The sequence below is a fragment of the Mobula hypostoma genome, chromosome 5, assembly GCF_963921235.1.
Source record: "Mobula hypostoma chromosome 5, sMobHyp1.1, whole genome shotgun sequence".
Classification (NCBI taxonomy): Eukaryota; Metazoa; Chordata; class Chondrichthyes; order Myliobatiformes; family Myliobatidae; genus Mobula; species Mobula hypostoma.
Window position 1 is genome coordinate 75730442 of NC_086101.1, and position 21051 is coordinate 75751492.

At 40.9% G+C, this 21051-nt stretch overlaps 1 protein-coding gene across 1 annotated transcript in view; it reads right to left on the reverse strand.

Annotated features, from left to right (window-relative positions):
• Positions 1-1398: 1398 nt before the first annotated feature.
• Positions 1399-21051, reverse strand: part of LOC134346840 (protein mono-ADP-ribosyltransferase PARP14-like) — a 108560-nt gene continuing 88907 nt past the window's right edge. Inside the window, exons 22-27 of the mRNA XM_063048581.1 lie at positions 20469-20645; positions 12923-13102; positions 10549-11169; positions 8393-8538; positions 4620-4794; positions 1399-4026 (exon numbers count right to left, since the gene is read on the reverse strand). Of these exons, the coding sequence (XP_062904651.1) occupies positions 3725-4026; positions 4620-4794; positions 8393-8538; positions 10549-11169; positions 12923-13102; positions 20469-20645 (1601 nt within the window). The 3' untranslated portion in view covers positions 1399-3724. The remainder of the gene's footprint in view (positions 4027-4619; positions 4795-8392; positions 8539-10548; positions 11170-12922; positions 13103-20468; positions 20646-21051) is intronic.

Below are 21051 nucleotides of genomic sequence, written 5' to 3' on the forward strand. Positions count from 1 at the left end.
CGGTGCAAAAAAGGTTGGGTACCCCTGCTCTATAACATACTATTTTGGCATTGTGGATAGTAAGGATGCTTGTCTAAGGCATGATGGAGATCACACAGGAAGGTGAGCGAGCATTTGCAGGTGGAATTTAATCTGAATAAGCGGGAGGAATTTTTAGAAGCCAAATAGAGGTAGATAAACAAGGAAAATAAATTGTAGGATGCTAAGCAGGGGTTCCCAACCTGGTTTTCGCAGACCTCTTGCTTGATAGTATTGGCTCATGACATAAAAAAGCTGGGAATCCCTGGTGCTAAGGGATGTTGATAAACAGAAGGACATTGGAGTTAAAGTCCACAAGAAATGGCAACACAAGTAGCTAGGTTGGTGAAAATGGCATATGGCATGCTTGTTTTGAGACTGGTTAGAATGCACTTGGAGAATGATATGCTTTTTGGTCTCCCACACAGTAGGAAGGACGTGGTTGCGTGGGAGAGAATGCAGGGGAGATGGTCTTGATGCAGAGTCTCAACCTGATGCACAAATGATCCTATCCCATCATAGATGTTGCTCAACCCACAAAGTTCCTCCAGAACATTGTTTCACCATGATTTGAGAACTTTAGATATAGGGAGAAAATGGATAGACTGGCCTTGTTTTCCTGGGAGTAAAGAAGGCTGAAAGGGTTACTTGTTAATGTGAAATGCCGTAAATTCGATTCACTGATTTATTGGCGGAGAGCAGGGGCAGATAGCAGGGGTGCTGCATGCCCTCGATCATAGTGAGGACCAAGGAGTGAGGAGTAGCCGCAGTATCGCCTATTTATAGCCGCCAGGAGAGAGGCATTGGAGTCTGTGCACTCTGTTCGTGGCTGTGTGGTGCAGCGTCCAGGCTAGAGTCAGCACTGCCCCCACCACCCCCACTGTTTGCTCGGCCGAAGACACGATGTATTGTGCTCAACTGCAGATTTCTGCATTACTCTTGGCTTGGGTCTGGGCTTTTTTTCTGTGCAGCTGCATCTGTGCAACTTGATACTGTGTTTTGCACCTTGGCCCTGGAGTAACTCTGCCTCGTTTTGCTGTTTTAATGTATGGTTAAATAACAATTAAACTTGAGTTGAACTGATAGAGGTACAGTGTATAAAATAAGAGACATAGTTAGTATAGATTGAATCTTTCCCCCATGTTAAGGCTATGAAGAAAAGATGACATAGTTTTAAAGTGAGAGGAAGGAGCTTTAAAGGAGATTTGAGGGGAAGGGTTTCTACAGAGTGCTCGATATCTGGAACTCATTACCAGAGGAGTTGGTGGAATCAGACACAGTATACCCCTGCATCACGAAGGGTTTGAGTTCCTAGAAAACAATCCGTATCACGATTTTTCATAACATAAAGCCTTGACAAACATTGACAACATTCTCGTTTCTTTTGCATTGAATTTATTCATTTTTTTTCGCTCACAAGAAATAAAATTTTATTTTTACAGAATTTAAAAGTATTTTGGTAGTGAGTTATGAACTACATTAAGGCAAATTTTCATCACCTGAACTGCTTGGCACAGGGGCACACTATACTATCACTGCATTTAAACAGGCACCTGAATGGAGTGACACACACACATGGAAATTAGTTTAAATGGGTGAAGAGGTAGTATGCCAAAGGGCACACTTTTGTGCTGCACAAATCTACGACTGCAACTAGATGCAAACTATCCAAAATCATGAACTTCAAACATAGTTTAACATTATTTACCCCATTGCCGTGGGTATGTTGGCTTCACTTGAGTCCTAATGAAAGATCTCGGCTGAAGTATCGACCTATTATTTCCCTCCATAGATGATGCCTGACCTGCTGAATTCCACCAGCATTTTGTGTGCAAGTTGCTCCGGATTTTCAGCATCTGCAGAATATCTTGTGCTTAATATATTAGCTTCACTGTCTGCCTTTTAACTATTACATTTCTACAGCTTTTTTATGACACAACGAGTATAAACACGAAACCTTGCAAATTCTTGTTTAACTAGCAGCTATGACTATATTTGAAATTAAGCTAAAAGCCCCCAAAACTACATTATATTATTAATTCCTATTTGAGCTTGATTCTATATTCTTATGATAAAGGTGGATGTTTAATAATTCAGCCAAGCTATCATATCATATATAGATCCCCAGAACTACATAAAAATATCCATGAAACACTATTTTCTAGATTGCTTTGAAAATTGATGGCCACACTGGTAATTGCAAATCCAAAGTCTCCCTGCACAAAAGATTAAGTGAAAACATTGTCAAAAGCATTATGATGTTGAACGCTTATGTTTTTCAGTTCAATAACAAACTTTTTTTTAATGTCACAATAACATGCGTGTTCAGTGACATGCTTTTTCAATATTACAACACCAGAGGGCAGTAAAGTACAATATTTTTTGTGCCAGGACCTGTGTTGTTATTTACAAGGAACAAAGTTCCATTCCTGAACATTGTAGATAATAGGCACAAAATAATTTGGTTTAGACAACATCCACCAAACTGGCTTCCCACTTGCTGGTGATCAAGTGATTGATACTGAAAAATCCATATTGTTCTATTCCTTTAGCATGGGCAGACTGCTGTCTAAGGGCAGGCAAAAAATTAAATGTCTGTTCCTAAAGGATGACAAAAGCTAGAATGAACATCAGTGTATCTGTCATCTCCTTCAAAACCTTGGGATGCAGGTAATCTGTTTCTGGTTCTTTTGGTCCAATTAATTTGTCCAGTACTTGCTATACTTGTGCTAATTTCCTTCAGCTCCTCAACCTCTCCAGACACGTTCTTCATTATTTCCTGGAGTTTATTCTGTGTTTTCTACCACAACAACAAACACAAATTTCTTGTATAGTTTTCTTAGTCTCCAGGATCATTTCTGCTGCCTCAGTTTTCAAGGGATCTGCATTCATATCTTTGCAAATTCTTTTACATGAAACTTATGAGAAGCACAAGTACAATATACAGCTATATACTTTATTAAATTAAATTTATGTCATGAAAGTGACTTACATAATATTCTTAATGGATTATCATTCATAATACATTGCACCATTGCAGATTTTGCAGGCAGAAGGACATTCATCTCAACCAGCGAGTTGGAAAAGAGCCACCCAACTTAATTGAGCACTAGGCTCAAAACCAAGCAGTTCACAGATCTTCCAGTACAGTATTGCTAAATATATTATGTTGAGGGTTTCTGACTCTCGCACACTTTCGTAAGGCAAGCTTCAACCTCTATCATCCTCAGTTAAAGTCTCACCTGTCCCCAATCATCTTACCTATCCCTCTTCTCCATGTTATTTGACTCCTCTGCTGTAAGAGATCGATCCTTCCTACTTTTCCTGCCAAGGTCACTCGTCACCTTACGTCATTTGTTGTATTTCAGAATAACAGGATTGCTCAAAAATGATTGGGTAAGAGTCAGTTTTAAAAAATGTTATAAACCTTAGAAGTCAAAAATTTATACTTTTTGTCTATTTTTTTTATTTTTTATTTTTGCTTTGCCTATCCCTACATTCAATCCCTGAGTTAAGATTGTAGCTTTTATCCATTTGGCAATGAATTGTTTGAAAATAGTGCATTATGCTTCACGATGCTAACAGAATGAATCATTAATGGCAAGAATGCAATTTATACAATTCTAAATAAATCACATATAAGCAAAAATATTGAAAAACAAAAAAAACCACTGAAGTGATGTCAGCAAAGTATGCTACTTCAGCCTCACTGTGCCTCTGTTTTAAAGGTTATTAGATATTCTGGATATGCTCCGTCATCACAAAAAACAACAAAGATGGTGGGTTTTGTTAAATTATCCACGGCACAGTCGCATAGGTTATTTGGATCTAGCTGTGCATTTACTGGTGTTGGCTCTAGCAACTGGTTATTTCCAATACACATATTCCCAGTGATCACCCGTGCCTGGTAGATGAATTTAGTTCCGTCATTGTCAGGGCTGGAGTACTTGTTGTCACACGAATAAGCGGCATTCAAGGCGAAGTAAGTGCCTTTTCCATATGCAGTGGCTAGGAAGTAATGAAAAGAAAATGTTAGATTAAAGTTTCTGTCATTTTTTGAATTGATAATCTAATGTGACACACATGATTTGTTTATTTATCTGTTTATTTATTGAGATACAGCACAGAATAAGCCCTTCTGGCCCTTCGAACTGCAATCTCCCGATTTAACCCTCGCCTAATCATGAGACAATTCACAATGACCAATTTCCTCCCACAGTCCAAAGGCCCACTTGTAGATTAATTAGCTATTATAAATTGGATTAAGTTGCCTGGCCTGCTGAGCTTCTCCAGTATTTTGTGTGTGCTGCTTTCATTTCCAACATCTGTATATTTTTTCTTGTATTAGTGTTTCAATTATCCTGCTCTTAGCCTGCAGACTGGGTTGATTAGGAAAAAAATGGCCGGAGCCTGCTCTATTTCATATTTTTTTCTTGGCACATTTTTAAAGATACTAAGTTTATTAATATTTTCTTTTCCAGTATCTCCAATATTTTCAGATTTTATTTTTGATTACAATATCGACACCTTTCCCATCATTTGTTAGGCATGCTATTCACTTAAGAGTCAACAGCTTAAAAAGGTGACTTGTTGTATCTTACCATTTCTTCCACAAAAGCTTCTATTGAAACCAGTACTGTTCACTTTGTTGGTAATTTCCTTGGTAGTCCCATGATAAAGAATCCGTTCAACATTTGCCCCAGGAAGCTTTCTTTCTACTGTTTGCTTTCTTACAGAATAACTTTGCCAAAGCTTGCGATTCTGGATCCTTTTGATCTAGATGAAGAATTTATACAGCATTAATTTCTGAAGTAGAATTTGATTAACTATTAACAATAGCTGTATATAATTATTTCAAATGCATGAATCTTTTATCAAGAATTCAAACATTAATTTGGACCTGAAATTTTAAATAGTGATTCAATTGATTCTTGAGATGAGAATTGCACAGTGGGTTAGAAGCAAATTCAATTGGGATTCAAAACTGCTAACAGAGTGGAACAACTTTCTGGCAAATAAGAAATTTTATCAGCGATTTGGTTTGGAACAGAAGTTCAATAATAGCACATGTGATATCTGAGAAGCATTTGCTTTCATAGGACAGCATGTTAATTCCTGAAGAAAATATTGTGGAACATTTTAGTGGATTGTGCTTGCAGGTATAGGTTCATACTATTCTACTTCATTGTTTAATGTTGCCCATCACTACCTTAGGGGATGACAGGATATGGGGAGAAGGCAGGAGACTGGGGCTGAGAGGGAAATGGATGAAATGGTCGAGCTGATTTGATGGGCTAAAGGGCCTAATTCTGCTCCTTTATCGTATGGTCTTATTAGTAGAATGGTAAAAGGAAGGAAAATCAAGCCAGAGGATTTGAAGAAAACAGTACTGGATAAATATAACCTCAATGTGAAAGTGCAATCACTAAGGAGACACCCATTGAACTACCTCAGAGTGAATGTTGTTACACAGAGACATAAGGAGAGTATGTATTATAGTTGGATAGCTGAGTGGAGATATGTCATTACCAAAGGAATTGTAAGGTACTCCTTCCCTCCACTAGCCTGCAGGTCACGCTAGGGCAAGGTGTAGCACCTGCTTAGCCTCCTCTGATCATGGTCACATGAAGCCATGGGAGCAGGTGGTGGATGGTCGTATGAGCAACTGGTGCATATCACAAGTCCTGGTTTTGCAACCACTGACGCCAGGCAGACAATCTCTGTAGAGTATTGCTAATGGCTGGGGTCACCTGTCTTGTAAGGCAGCAATGGCAAGCTACAACGGCAAGAGACCATGAGCGCCTATGTTGTACAACAGGGCACATAATGATGACGATAAATCATAAATTTAAATATGGATGCTTTTCACCATATGACCAGCATAAAGTGTAGAAGGTGAGGCTTAAGCTTGATCCTCCAAAAGGACCATAACCTTGTTGTGGTTTGGATGTTGGCTGGAGTCCGAGCATTATGCTTTGGCTCTTGGTAGAGTCAAATCTCTGATATTGAATACATCAAGCAACAAAAGCAAAATGCTGATAATACTCAACAGATCAGACAGAAGCTATGCGGAAAGATTGGTTTCTGGCTGTTGACCTTTCATCAAAATTAGAAAGGCATGTAGATAAACAGGTTTTAAGATGCAAAGAAACACGGAAGGGTCAGAGAACATTTTAAAAAGGTACTTTGAAATTCATCCCAGTGACAGTGCTACACATAGTATTTAATGGCAACAGTTTTTTGTACAATGCTTCTTAAATTTGGTATTATCGACTTTGAACAGTGCACTTATTCATTTATTTATTGGGCTACATCATGGAATAAGCCTTTCCGGCCCTTCGAGCTTCACAGCTTAGCAAACCCTATTTTAACCCTAGCCCAACCACGGGACAATTTACAATGACCAATTAACCTACCAACCGGTACATTTTTGGACTGTGGGAAGGAATCAGAGCACCCAGGGAATGTACAAATTCCATACAGGCAGCGATAGGAATTGTACCGTAAAATGTCATGTTAACCACTATGCTACCATGCCGCCCAGATTAAAACCGGGCTAGAAAGAGAATCCCTACAGAAAGTATGGTAGAAAGAAATATAATCAGGTTAGTTGTAGGAGTCAATAGATTTCTATTGGATACTGATCCAATTACAGACACCTGAATTACAGATGAATTGGAATTGGTTTATTAATGTCAGTAAAGGGGAGGGGAGGATTGGAGGCTCACAACTGAGGGTGAGAGCCATGTCCCAAATACTCTTTCCATTCTTGTATAGACTGTCACGTTATAGGTCTCACCTGAAACCTCAGTCACAATCACACCCTCTGGGGAGCTAACACATAAACTGCCCTTTACCCTTGAACAAGCCATGGTCTGCGCATTCAGGATGATTCACTATTTTGCAAGCTGTGCCATGGTATAAGCTGGTGGATGTAGACTACGAATGTGTTGATGCAGTATCATCTTTTTCCGAGCGACAGTGCTCTGCTAATGAAATCTTGTCAAGTAGATCTTTTTATATGTTTGAAATGAGAATGGTGAAGTGCTTGGGCAGAGAAAATGAAGTTACTTGAATAATCTGGACCTCGTGAGGCAGAAGAGGTTGGGAGATGAGTAGGCACTGAGGTATGAGATGAGATACTGGATTTGATTAGAAGGTACTGTTGACCAATAGCTCTGATTTTACCTTGACAATGACAGGCAGCACTCCCCATTTAACTAAATAGCCAATAAGTGGAGTAGGGTTTTCTGCTTGGAATCATGTTTATTATCATCACTGACCTATGTTGTGAAGTGTGCTTTCTTCTTGTGACGGCAGTACAGTATAAGACATGAAAATTTACTGTGTTACAATCAGAATATATAAAAAATAAATAAGTAGCATGAAAAGAGAGAAATAGTGAGGTGGTGTTTATGGGTTCATGAACCATTCAGAAATCTGATGGCAGAGGGGAAGAAGCTGTTGAGTGTGTGTATTCAGGCTCCTGAACCACCTCTCTGATGAGGTTTATCCCTGATATACTTACCACGCTTGAATGGATGTGTGCGCAAGTATTGGCGATGTGATCAGTGTGTGAGTGCAGTGCATGAGATCTGACGTTCCTTTCACTGACCTTGAGAACAAGTCAGGAAACTTCTTGCAAAATTGGGATCAAGGTCCTGGAGCAACATCTTCTGAAATAGACCTCTCTGGCCACTTCCCTCCCACTATCAACTCACTTGTGCTGTTGGAGGCTTAGGTGAGCCCATTGTCATTCTTCAGGCATTATTCCAAACAGGGGTTCCTTAAGGTTGTGTTAGCCAGGGGTAGTGATGAGGATAAGCTCCCACTGCCTATTAAATGCTCCCAATACCGTGCATCTCAAATAGCCTCTGACAACCAAGTCCAGCTCCTAGCCTTCGTATGCGGCTTAGTTACTAAGCCCAACAGAACTGTTTCTACTGATAGGAGAAGGGGCAAAGGCACCTTAAAAACAGTCGCTTTGAGCAGATGGGGCTCATCAGCCGTGGTTGACAGCTCATCTAGGAGAAGGAAAACTCTGATCTTAAACCTCCGCTGCCCTGCAGCTATACCCACTCGTGGCAAAGGCTTCGGGGGTAAACCCCGAGGAAAAATCCGAAGCTGGGGTCCCTAAGGAAGTCCTACACTGAATTTAACGCAGACTGGCAATTCCTCCGACCCTGCAATGCAAAACGGCATTAGTCTCTGCTGTTCCTTTGGGTTCATCAGCTGCACAGAGAGGGGGAGCTTGCTGAATGGTGTCAGCTTGCTATCTGCCTTGGCTTGTATATCATGTAGACAGCTAGGACACAAGTATTATTCTGAGAGTAATACTCAGTGGAAAATATGAAATTAAAATTTATCGAAGTACCTCGATTATTTTCACCAAGTGATTTTGACAAGATTTCTTGAATTTGTCTGCCACCTTGTTGTATTCCTCTGTGCCATTTGGAAGATCCACCTGTAAAAGTTCCAGACCGGTCATGTTGCTCCAGGATCCTGGGAGTTCAAACGTACCTGCAATTTAAAATGAATCCAAATTAGGAATCCACATTCTGACTTGAGGTAAAATTTCAATTTTCTGCTGTAGGTGACTTTGCTTTGCCAGTCATTTCTGGTTTAAGTACCTGTTTCATTCTTATCCTCAACATATAAGGCAACATAATACGGTGAAGGCAATTTAGTCCTTCCTCTGTTCATCTTCTGGACATTGACTATAACATGTAAGCCACCTCTTGGTACCAGCTATGAGGTCACTTCACCCTAAGCAGCAGTACAATATTTATTTATTTAGAGATATCATGCAGGACAGGGCCTTTTGCTACCCAGCAACCCACCTATTTAACACTCACCTAATTACTGGATGATCTACAATGACCAATGATCTTACTAAACCGGTATGTTTTAGGACTGTGGGAGGAAACTGAGCACCTGAGAAAAACATACTACTCCTTACGGACGGCAACGGAATTGACCTCTGAACTCCCGACATCTCAAGCTGTGGTGCCATTTGATATGGTCCTCACTCACCATTAATATCCGTACATTTGATGGAGAACAGGGTGGGACAAAAGAAACAACTAGACCCTCATATCTCTATGCAGCTGACCCTTATGCATGTACTTGGATGGTTTGTCCCTTTGGAAGATCACTGCTCCTCTAACAGCTGAAGCACTGAGTTACGTACAGAATTTTATCAGTGTATCTGATTGCTATGTTTTGTTTCACTGGAGATCAATTCTTAGTTGCCGATTTTCACAGAATTCTGTAACTTCTTGCATTTAATAAAGACACAAGCAGTTGCTGTGTCTTTGTTTATATACATAAGCTGGAAAGGGAAATCAAGGATTATTAATAATAGCTAGTGATATAAAATTAGTTACATGAATATTCACAGTGTGAATATGGTAACACAGCAGAATTCACTATCTCATAATTTGTAAATCCTGATATTTTGGAATCTGGATCACTGGGTGCTGATTCCCAAGCTGATTCCTTTTAACACCATAGTGTCCCATCTTCCGCACTCCCACTGACATACCTGGGCCCCACTTCCTGCATGTCCTGTATCACACTGGGATCTCAATTCGCACACCCCCTTTAACAGATTCCAGTCCCCAGTTTTTGTACTCAGTCAACAGAGTTCCATTTCTGCATTCCCTTAAGCCATTGGAAAATTTATTATTCTACTGTGTAACAGCTTTTTAAAAAAAAAAGCGAATTAAAAGTGCATTGGCGTATTAATGGGAATGATGCTGAGATACATCCTAGGACATACTAGGACACATCATCAGTGACATAACCTGGGGTCATCGGGTGTTTTGGGTCTTTTAACATCAGACACTGTCGCCCAGGTGACCCAGCCGAGGCTGATCAGGCCCAGCAGCATTGGTCCACGGATCACACCTCTTGATCCATAGCCATCTGGAGGCTCGCTCAGCAGCCTCTGTGATGGTCCTGATGGCTCTTTTCTTTGCATACTCTATAATGCCAAAGGAAGGGCAGGTTCTGGACAGTGAGCAGCCAGCAAAGCCTTTGCACCCCACCTCTACAGGATTACATCATGCCCTCCATCTATGTCTAGCCCTGTACTATCAGTAATATTTCAACTGTTTTGGAAAACCTGCCAGTTTGGCACCACTAAAGTCATGAGTATGCCAGATTAATAGAGTTTACTCTACCAACATCTCTAAATCAGGGTGATTTCCCCCACATTCCAAAGTAGTACAGGTTAGCGTAACACTATTACAGCTCGGAGTGGAGCAACTCCGAGTTCAGTCCCAGCATCCTCTGTAAAAAGTCTCCACGTTGTCCTCATGGAATGCGGGGGTTTCCTCCCTCAGACCAAAAGAGTTACTGGGTAGGTTAACTGGTCATTGTAACTTGTGCCATGATTAGGCTAGGATTGAACAGGAGTTTTCAGTGGATTGCTGGACAGTGTGGCTTGAAGGGCCAGAAGAGCATCTCTAAATAAATAAAAAAATGTTCTCAACATTACTATTACAGTAATCTTTGGTCTTGGCATACCTCCTTCAAAATGCCTCCTAATTAGAGACGTATTTCCTTTTGAATCTGTCACTTGCATTTTCTTGAAGTTAATAGTGTGAGTTTCACCATTTTTCTTGACTGTCAGGATTTCTGTTTTCTGCCGGGAAGCTTTCTCAAGGTCACAGTTTAGAGACTGGTCGTATGGTTGAAATTTTCCCTGATGCTCGAACTCCCACTGCACAAATGCCTTAGTCTGAGCCTCTTCCTGTTTCCTGCTCATTTGGTCCTTGGCGGAATGAACCATGGAATTAAATTTCATAATGAATTCTACATGTTCTTCAATGTATCCATTTATTATTATATTGTTTGGCTGGATTTCAACTCTGAGTTGTAGATTTTCACAGAGATCTACAAGTTTTTGCATTTGATCGAGAGAACAGTAGGATGTGCCTTCATTTTCTATTGTTTTGCTTTTACAAGTTTGCTTAATTAGACTTTCAACATTCTTTCGAACCTCATCGATACTTTTGTCCGACATGCCATATATCTCAATTGTGCTGGTCAACTGCCTTTTTGTATTTATAACGATTGGATAAACATATTCAACTGGTTTGACCTGTTCAATTTGATGACCAGGATCCAATGGTGAAGTTGTTTGTTCTGAAAAAATAAATTTCATAATAAGGAATATTATTTCTTTAGAAATAATTGTGGAGAAGAGAATCAACACTGCAAAACAACAAATTTCACAACATATGTCAGTGATATTAAACCTGATTCTGATTCTAGCAACAAAGGTAGAAGGGCCTGGTCCAGTTATGTCCTCTCCAATGACAGTTAGATCATACTTTTGATCTTCTTTTCTACGAAGAACACAAGACAATACCTGTAGGCCACGCAGCCCTCACACATTACTCATCCTTGAATAGTATGGAAGTAAGATTTTCAGAAGATGCTTGAAGTATGCCAAAACCAAGAAAGTTATGTTGGTCTGCTTGGAACTAGAGTACAGCATCCTCTTTTGGTTTCTGCCTAATAGATGTGAAGGATCTAAAGCAGATGCCTCAAAAGGCAGCACCCCACATTAAAGAGCCCCATCACCCAAACATGCTGTTTCATTACTACATCAGGAAGGCGGTACAGCAGCCTGAAGGCACATTCCGAATGGTTTCCCTCTGCTATCTGATTTCTGAGTGGACACTGAACCCATGAACACTACCTCACTACTTTTTTGATTTTTATTTTTGTACTACTTATTTAATTTTATATACATACAGACACACACACTATATATAGTTGGGATAGATATTTGAGAATAAAAAGCTCACAGGTCTATGGAGATAGTGGGATAGACTAAATTACTTTTTTTTAAAAAGAGCCAGCACAGATTTTTCAGTGCTGCAATAATTCTATGATTCTACAATGTGATGAGACCTTTGGAAAGATTCAAAGCACATTTATTATCAAGGTATGTATGCAGTATACAACCCTGAGATTCATCTTCCACATAGACAGCCATGAAACAAAGAAAATCGCAGAACCTGTTCAAAGAAACACATGAAACCACCCCCATGCGCAAAATGAAACGAACTGTGCAAATAGCAATAAATAAAAGGATAAAACACAGAATATAAAACAAAATTGGAAGTCCAGACATATTCAGTTCAATTTAGTTTGTTATCTGCAGACTGCCCCAATCAAAATCGCCTAAATTTGCAACAAAGGAGTAAGTAGAAACCAGAAACACATAACAGAGTCCAATCCACAAACCACTCAAAGCCTCACAGAACCCCTCAGACTCAGCAAGGTGCCTGATCACTCAATCAGCCTAAAAAACACACCAGCAAGATGTAGATCACGGGCTCCAACAGTAGCTGAACCACATTTGAAGGAAAAAGTGAAGTAAAAGAGGTGACAATAGTAGTTTTGTGAACCTTTTGGAGGACGTCGTCCTAGGTTATGTTGTTCGCTGGTGCTATCTTCTTCCGCAATTCCAGAAGATGATAAAGTTGAAATAAGTAATCTGAACTGTGATTCTAAATAGTTTGAGGAACTTAACCCAATAGCTCTTCAAAGATCTCGACAAATCAGTTAATTGTAAATATGATCTGGTCTACAATTCAACAGATACAGGAAAAAATAAAGATGCCTGCAAAGAAATTCACTGCTGAACATTATAAATTTTAAAATTCACCTCCTTCAAAATTTATCACAAATTATTTTAACCAGGAGTATTAATGAATTTCTGTGAAAAGGCTATATATTTTTAAACAGCAACTGAGAATGAAACATGGTGGGTAAAGGTTGGATGAAATTGATTTTCAGCAGCTTACAGTTAGCATTGCAAAATTTGAATAATTACTATTTTTTCCCCAGAGTATAACAGTGGTTAGTTCCAGAAATACTTCCTCACCATCGTACTGCCAAGTTGTGAAACGTCGTTTCATACATTTGTGAAAGAGATTTGATGTTATTGGAGTGAACAGTATTATTCGTATCTCAGAGAGTGCAGATGGAACATAGTCTGTCACATATTTATGTATTGCATCCAGAAGTGCATTTGCAACAACAGAGGGATGTAGTTTTCCAGCTCCTAAACAAAAATGAAATGAGTGGTTAAATACAGTGCAACAAGGAGAATAAGAAAACCTGTAAATTAATTAAATCATTAGCATTTTTGACCATGTTACTTTGCTCTTCAGAGGCCTGGATCGTTAATCTAGATATATGAGTTTGCACCCCAGCTTGCCAGTGAGGGAAGTTAAATTCAAGTAATTGGGTAAATCTGGAATGAATCTTGTGCAACAGTAGTAGTTCAAGTTCAAGTTTATTGCATCTCAACCATACACATGAATACAGCTAAACGAAACATCGTTCCTCTGGGGCCAAGGTGCAAAACATAGTCCATACAGTAACATACAGCATATACAGTTATAATCCAGTACATACAGTCACAAAACAATATTAGTACAGGTCCCTGAGTGACATGGCCTGAAGGTTGACATAAAGTGTGAGGTCTACATTTATGTAAGACAGTATTATGTCACTGACACTGTTATAATAAAAAAGCAGTTGTATGAACATATGGAACAGCAGCAATAAAAGATGAAAAGTGACCAGAGTTGGGAAGTGGAGGGGGGGTGTGGCATGGCATTCAGACAGGGTGCACATGTGTGCTGGGTGGCAGCAGGGTGCTAAGAAGTCTAACAGCCTGGGGGAGAAGTTGTTGCCCAGCCTGACAGATCTGGTTCTTGTGATGCGGTACCTTCTGCCTGATGGTAGGTTGTGAAGCTATTGGCTTGTTTAAAAAAAATCTTTCTGCTTCACTAATGTCCCCCAGCGAAGGAAGTTTTTCATCTTTACCTGGTAATGCATATACTTGATACGACACACTGCAGGAGTTGACTGCTAAATGATAGGAAATCTGAGATGGAAAATGAACACAAGCTTTGCCAGTGATATGGACGACAAACACCATCTTTGCCAGTGACTCACATAGCACCTGCTTCATTGTTAAATGTATGACCTTTAATTATGGCCTGTATTTACATATCTAATGACCATAGAACTAGCTTACAGCCCAGAGTTCATAATCATACATTCTATCTGAGTTCTCTTAAACTCATTCCTGAAAGTTCAGTGCAGCGAGCTATACTGATTGTGTTGTTTATTCCTATGTGAGGCTTGTACTGGGCTCCCAAGGGAGGCCCCTGTGTTCAAATGATGTCTCTCTCTCTCCCCCTTGAAGCTGTCAGAGGACGGTACTGAGGTTCTGGGTCCGTGGTTTATGGATTGGCCTGTAGTTCAACTGGACTCTTTCGATTTTGTGTTTTTATATTCTGTGTTTTTGCTTGTGCTTTCATGTTGCCACTTGCACGATTTGTTTGTTTTTTTTTTGTGCATCAGGGGTCAGTTAATGTTCTTGTTGCCGTTTACACAGTATTTTTTTGTGCGTGGGGAGGGAGGATTGATGTTTATCTTCGAATGGCTTCCATAGTTTTTCTTTGTTTCGTGGCAATTTTGAGAAGACGATTATCAGTTGTATACTGCATACATACGAGGGGTGATTGATAAGTTCATGGCCTACAGTAGAAGGAGTCAATTTTAGAAAACCTAGCACATTTATTTTTCAACATAGTCCCCTCCTACATTTCCACACTTAGTCCAGTGGTCGTGGAGCATACGGATCCCTTCTTTGTAGAGGTCGGCGTCTTGGACCTCCAGCAAGTGGTCCACAGCAGGGGTGATTGATAAGCTTGTGGCCTAAGGTAGAGGGAGATGAGTTATACAGCTCTCGTTAAGTGCACGTGCAGTTAAACTCTTTCAGTGATTATGCAGAAAGTTTGAAGTTAATAACTCATCTCCTTCCACTTCAGGCCACAAACTTATCAATCACCCCTGCTGTGGATCACTTTCTGGAGGTCCAAGACGCTGACCTCTACAAAGAAGGGATCCGTATGCTCCACGATCGCTGGACTAAGTGTGTAAATGTAGGAGGAGACTATGTTGAAATAAAATGTGCTAGGTTTTCTAAAACTGACTCCTTCTAGCTTAGGTCACGAACTTATCAATCACCCCTCATACTTTGATAATAAACGTAGCTTGAACTTTTGTACTTTGAACTTAAGTTTACTCCATTGATCTCTTAGGATGCCTTCTACCAAAACATTTTTTTTCTCTGTTTTTAAATTGCTGTCCATCTTTGCTCCACTCATACCAACCTCAGAGAGCTTAAACAACAACATGATTGTCTTTTGACTTGGTGGATTGCTTTAAGATCAAAGGGGCTACTATTTTTAATTCATTTGTTCCTAAGATGTGAATGACATTCGCAAAGCTGGAGTTCATTGTCCATCCTGAATTTCCTTTGAACTGAGAGAGCATTAACAGTGATCTGTGTGTTGGAGTCAAGTATATCCAATACCGAGTAAAGGTGAAAGGTTTCCTTCCCTGGAGGACATTAGTGAACTAGAAGGGTTTTACAACAATCCAATAGTTTGTGGCCATGTCTTCAGCCCCCTATTTTATCTATTCCATGAACATTCACAACTGTGTGGCCAGATTTTGCTCTAATATCATCTACAAGTTTGCAGATAATACCAGCATAACGGACCCCACATCAAATAATGTTGAGTTCGTGTACAGGAAGGAGATGGAGAGCCTTGTGACACACTGTCATAACAATGTCAGCAAAGCAAAAGAGCTGGTCATTAACTCAGGAAAGAGGGAGGTGGTCGTACACATATTCCTCAAAATGGTTGAGAGTTTTACATTCCTAGCAATGAACATCACCAATAGCCTGTCCTGGTCCAGCTGCATGGATACCACGGCCGAGAAAGCTCACCAGCACCTCTACGTTCTCAGCAGGCTGAAGAAAGTCGACATGTCTGTTTTTACCTCACAAATTTTGATCAATGTATCCTATCTGGATGCATCATGTTTTGGTACGATAACTGTTCTGCCCTTTACGGCAAGAACTGCAGAGAGCTTTGGACATAGCTCAGCATATCACCGACACCAGTCTCCCACCTATGGACTCTGCCTAAGCTTCTTGCTGCCTTGGGTAAAGCAGCCAGTATAATCAAGGACACTATCCACCATGATACTCACTCTTCTCCCCCCCCCCACCCTATTGCACAGGAGATACAAAAGCCTAAAAGCATGTACCACCGGGCTCAAGGACAGCTTCTATCCCACTGTTATAAGACAATTGAATGGTTCTCTAGTACGAAAAAATGGGTTCTTCACCTTACAATCCATCTCATTATGAGCTTGCACCTTATTGTCTACCTGCACTGCACATTCTCTATAGCTGTAACTCTTTATTGAGCACTCCAGTATTGCTTTACCTTGTACACCCTCAATGCACCATTGTAATGAATTGATCTGTATGGACAGTGTGCAAGACACAAGGGGGCATAGTTTTAAGGTGCTAGGAAATAGGTACCAAGGGGATGTCAGCAGTAAGTTTTTCCACACAGAGAGTGGTGGGGGTGCGTGGAATGCACTGCTGGCGACAGTGGTGGAAGCAGATACGATAGGGTCTTTTAAGAGCCTCTTGGTACATGGAGCTTAGAAAAATAGAGGGCTATACTCTAGGGAAATTCTAGGCAGTTTCTAGAGTAGGTTACATGGTTGACACAACATTATGGGCTGAAGTGCCTGTAATGTGCTGTAAATTTCTATGTTCTATGTAAGACATATTTTTCACTGTAACTCAGTACATGTGACGATAATAAACCAATTTATCAATAAACTAATTTACCAACTTATTTCAAGCAACACACATAAAGGTTGCTGGTGAACGCAGCAGGCCTGTCCTCACCTACCACCCCACCAGCATCCAGGTCCAACATATAATTCTCCATAACTTCCACCACCTCCAACGGGATCCCACCACTGAGCACATCTTTCCCTTGCCCCCCCGCCCCCGGCTTTCTGCAGGGATCGCTCCCTATGCGACTCCCTTGTCCATTCGTCCCTCCGTCCCTCCTCACCGATCTCCCTCCTGGCACTTATCCTTGTAAGTGGAACAAGTGCTACGCATGCCCTTACACTTCCTCCCTTACCACCGTTCAGGGCCCCAGACAGTCCTTCCAGGTGAGGCAACACTTCACCTGTGAGTCGGCTGGGGTGATATACTGTGTCCGGTGCTCCCAATGTGGCCTTCTATATATTGGCGAGACCCGACACAGACTGGGAGATCATTTTGCTGAACACCTACGCTCTGTCCGCCAAAGAAAGCAGGATTTCCCAGTGGCAACACATTTTAATTCCACGTCCCATTCCCATTCTGATATGTCTATCCATGGCCTCCTCTACTATAAAGATGAAACCACACTCAGGTTGGTGGAACAACACCTTATATTCCGTCTGGGTAGCCTCCAACCTGATGGCATGAACATTGACTTCTCAAACTTCCGCTAATGCCCCACCTCCCCCTCGTACCCCATCCGTTATTTATTTATATACACACATTTTTTTTCTCTCTCTCCTTTTTCTCCCTCTATCCCTCTGACTATATCCCTTCCCCATCCTCTGGGCTTCCCCCCCTCCCCCTTGTCGTTCTCCCCGGACCTCCTGTCCCATGATCCCCTCGTATCCCTTTTGGCCAATCAACTGTCCAGCTCTTGGTTCCATCCCTCCCCCTCCTGTCTTCTCCTATCATTTCAGATCTCCCCTCCCCCTCCCACTTTTAAACCTCTTACTAGCTCTTCTTTCAGTTAGTCCTGACGAAGGGCCTCGGCCCGAAACGTCAACTGTACCTCTTCCTAGAAATGCTGCCTGCCCTGCTGCATTCACCAGCAACTTTTATGCGTGTTGTTTAAAATTCCAGCATCTGCAGATTTCCTCGTGTTTGCGTTACCAATTTATTTCATTGCCACTTTACCTGATTTAAACCTTTCGTAAAATTAAACATCTATTGTGCCTTAATGAGAAGTACTGAATATCTGATGGTATCAGGTGATGAGGTGGAGATAATGCTCTACTAAAGGAGGTGTAAGACGCTCCGTTAAGCTTGGTTGAGGGGTGGGTGGTGTTGGGGAAACAGGTAGAATGCAGAAGGATTTAGAGAAATTAGGAGTATGGGCAAGAAAGTAGCAAATGAAATACAACATTGGAAAATGCATCGTCATGCACTTTGGTAGTAGAAATAAATGTGCAGACTATTTTCTAACTGGGGAGAAAATCCAGGAATCTGAGATGCAGAGGGACTTGGGAGAACATCCTGAAGGTTAATTTGCAGATTGAGTTGGTGGTGAGGAAGGCAAATGCAATGTTAGCATTCATTTCAAGAGGTCGAAAATACAACAGTAAGGATGTGATGCTGAGGCTTTATAAGGCACTGGTGAGGCCTCACCTTGAGTATTGTGAACAGCTTTGGGCCCCTCATCGTAGAAAAGATATGCTGACATTGGAGAGGTTCTAGAGAAGGTTCAGAAGGATGATTCCAGGAATGAAAGGGTTATCATACGAGGAAAGTTTGAAGGCTCTGGGTCTGTACTCACTGGAATTCAGAAGGATGAGGGGAGAATCTCATTGAAACCTTTCGAATATTGAAAGGCCTAGACAGAGTAGATGTGGAAAGGATGTTTCCCATGGTGGGAGAGTCTAGGACAAGAAGGCACAGACTCAAGCTTTCAAAATCTCTTTGGCCAAAGGGTGGTGAATTTGTTGTCACATGCAGCTGTGGACGTCATTGGATGTATTTAAGGCAGAAATTGATAGGTTCTTGATTGGACATGGCATCAAAGGTTACGGGGAGAAGGCCAGGAACTGTGATTGTGGAGGAGATAGAAGAAAGGATCAGCCATGATTGAATGGTGGGGCAGACGACCTAATTCTGCTCCTATGTCCTATGGTTTGCCTTCTGCTAGCCTGCAGGTCACCCTTGGGCAGGGTGTAGCACTTGCTTAGCACCATGATCGGGGTCACATGAAGCTATGGGAACAGGTGGTGGATGGTCGTATGAGCAGCTGATGCATATCACAAGTCCTGGTTATGTGACCACTGACGCCAGGTAGACAATCTCTGAAGACGACTGATAATAGCTGGGGTCACCTGCCTTGTAAAGACACTGCTCAGAAGGCAATGGCATACCACTTCTTTTGAAAAATTTGCCAAGAACAATCATGGTCATGGAAAGACCATGACCGCCCAAGTCATATGACACAGCACATAATGATGATGAAGATGATATCTGATGAGCTGGTAAGAATGGTCACAGACAGGTGATGGAATAATATTGAAGTCTGGAATGAACGTTGCACATGACAATCTCAGGTTGCTCCTCAAAATTCAGCAGTGGCATTGAGATATAATTGTGGTGGAATGTTGCAGGGTTTACTGCTCTGCTTTTACCAGTGTGGGTTCCAACTCTCAACGATGGTCGCCATCGAGTTCTTAATCTGGTTCTACTCTTCTGGTCTTTCCTAGCAGTTTGATGGAGTTGACTGGCTCTCTTGAGGGTAACTGTAATTATGTTATACAGCTGGAGAAGCACGTAAGCCCAGAATGGTTCTGAATGGGAAGTAATCTATCTTAAAAAAAAACACTTGAACCAGATGGCTATTTGAAATCTTCATGGAATATGCACCTTTTTTTTTCAGTTTTAGTTGAAACCAAAAGGATGAAAGATTTTATAGGCTCAATCTATCCCCTTCAAGATGTGCCCAAGCATGATCAGTCTCACCACTGGTTCTGTGTTTGAATTATGTAGAGATATCATCAAAATTATTTCAGTAAAATAATGCAGCAATTGTCGAAATTAATGCAGCAAAACGAGGAAACTCACAATCCGTAGGAGGGTTTGTAAATGTCAGTGAAAAGTGTGTTTCACACTTGTGTTTTGTAAGGGTAGCATGGTTGTCCAGTGATTAGGACAACTCTTTACAGTACTGGCAACCCAGGTTCAATTCCTGTTGCTGCCTGTAAGGAGTTTGTACGTTCTTCTATGACTGCGTGGATCATTGTAAGTTGTCCCGTGATTAGGCTATTAAGTCAGGCGATTGCTCGGCGGCGTGGCTCCAAGGGCTGGATGGGCCTATTCCATGTTGTACCTCAGTAAATAAAATAAAATTACAACTGCAGTACATTCTCACGATGAAGTTACCTGGCCCCAGATACCATTTCAGCCTCCTTGAAAATCAAAGACAAATAAAAAATGTGCCCAACATGAAGAAAGAGAGATAGAGAGATAGAGAGAGAGATAGAGAGAGATAGATAGATAGAGAGAGAGAGAGAGAGAGAGAGAGAGAGAGAGAGAGAGAGATAGATATGTTAAATGTAGAACTGATTTTTTTGAGGAACTGTAGGAAGACCTAATTTTCCCTTTTTGGATCTTCCCTTTCAAATTATAAACAACTCTGCTTGCAAGATCACAAATTCTGTCATGTACATAAATAGAAACCTGTATTCAATATGAAGTATACAATCCACCACATACAATTTGCACCTACCTGTTCCAATGGTTGGGAAAGACACAGAATTTATTTGGACTTTTTCACATTCGGCTAGAACTTTGCCAATAGATCCTTTTATGTCATTTGCTTTTGTCCATTCAACCATATGTATTACATATTTTACATGAAGATTTCCTGCCCCTGTGGTCACAACACTATTTTCATTCTGGACTCCTGCATTGGGCAAAAAAAAGAGAAATCTTACTGAATGAAAACAGCTTTCATCATCATCACTACATTGCATCATCTAACCAAACTGCCCTGTGATGTCCTTTATTGCAAATTAGCCCTGATCTTTAAGATGAAGTTAATTTCTGGGCTATTATTTTTAGATAACTGGCTGCTAAGCCTGTTTTTAGAACATAGAAATCTACAGTACATTACAGGCCTTTTGGCCCACAATGTTATGCCAACCATGTAACTTACTCTAGAAACTGCCTAGAATTTCCCCAGTGCATAGCCCTCTATTTTTCTCAGCTCAATGTACCTTAAAAGACCCTGTTGTATCCGCCTCTACCACCTTCACTAGCAGTGCATTCCATGCTCCCACCACTGTGTGTGTGAAAAACTTAACCTCTGA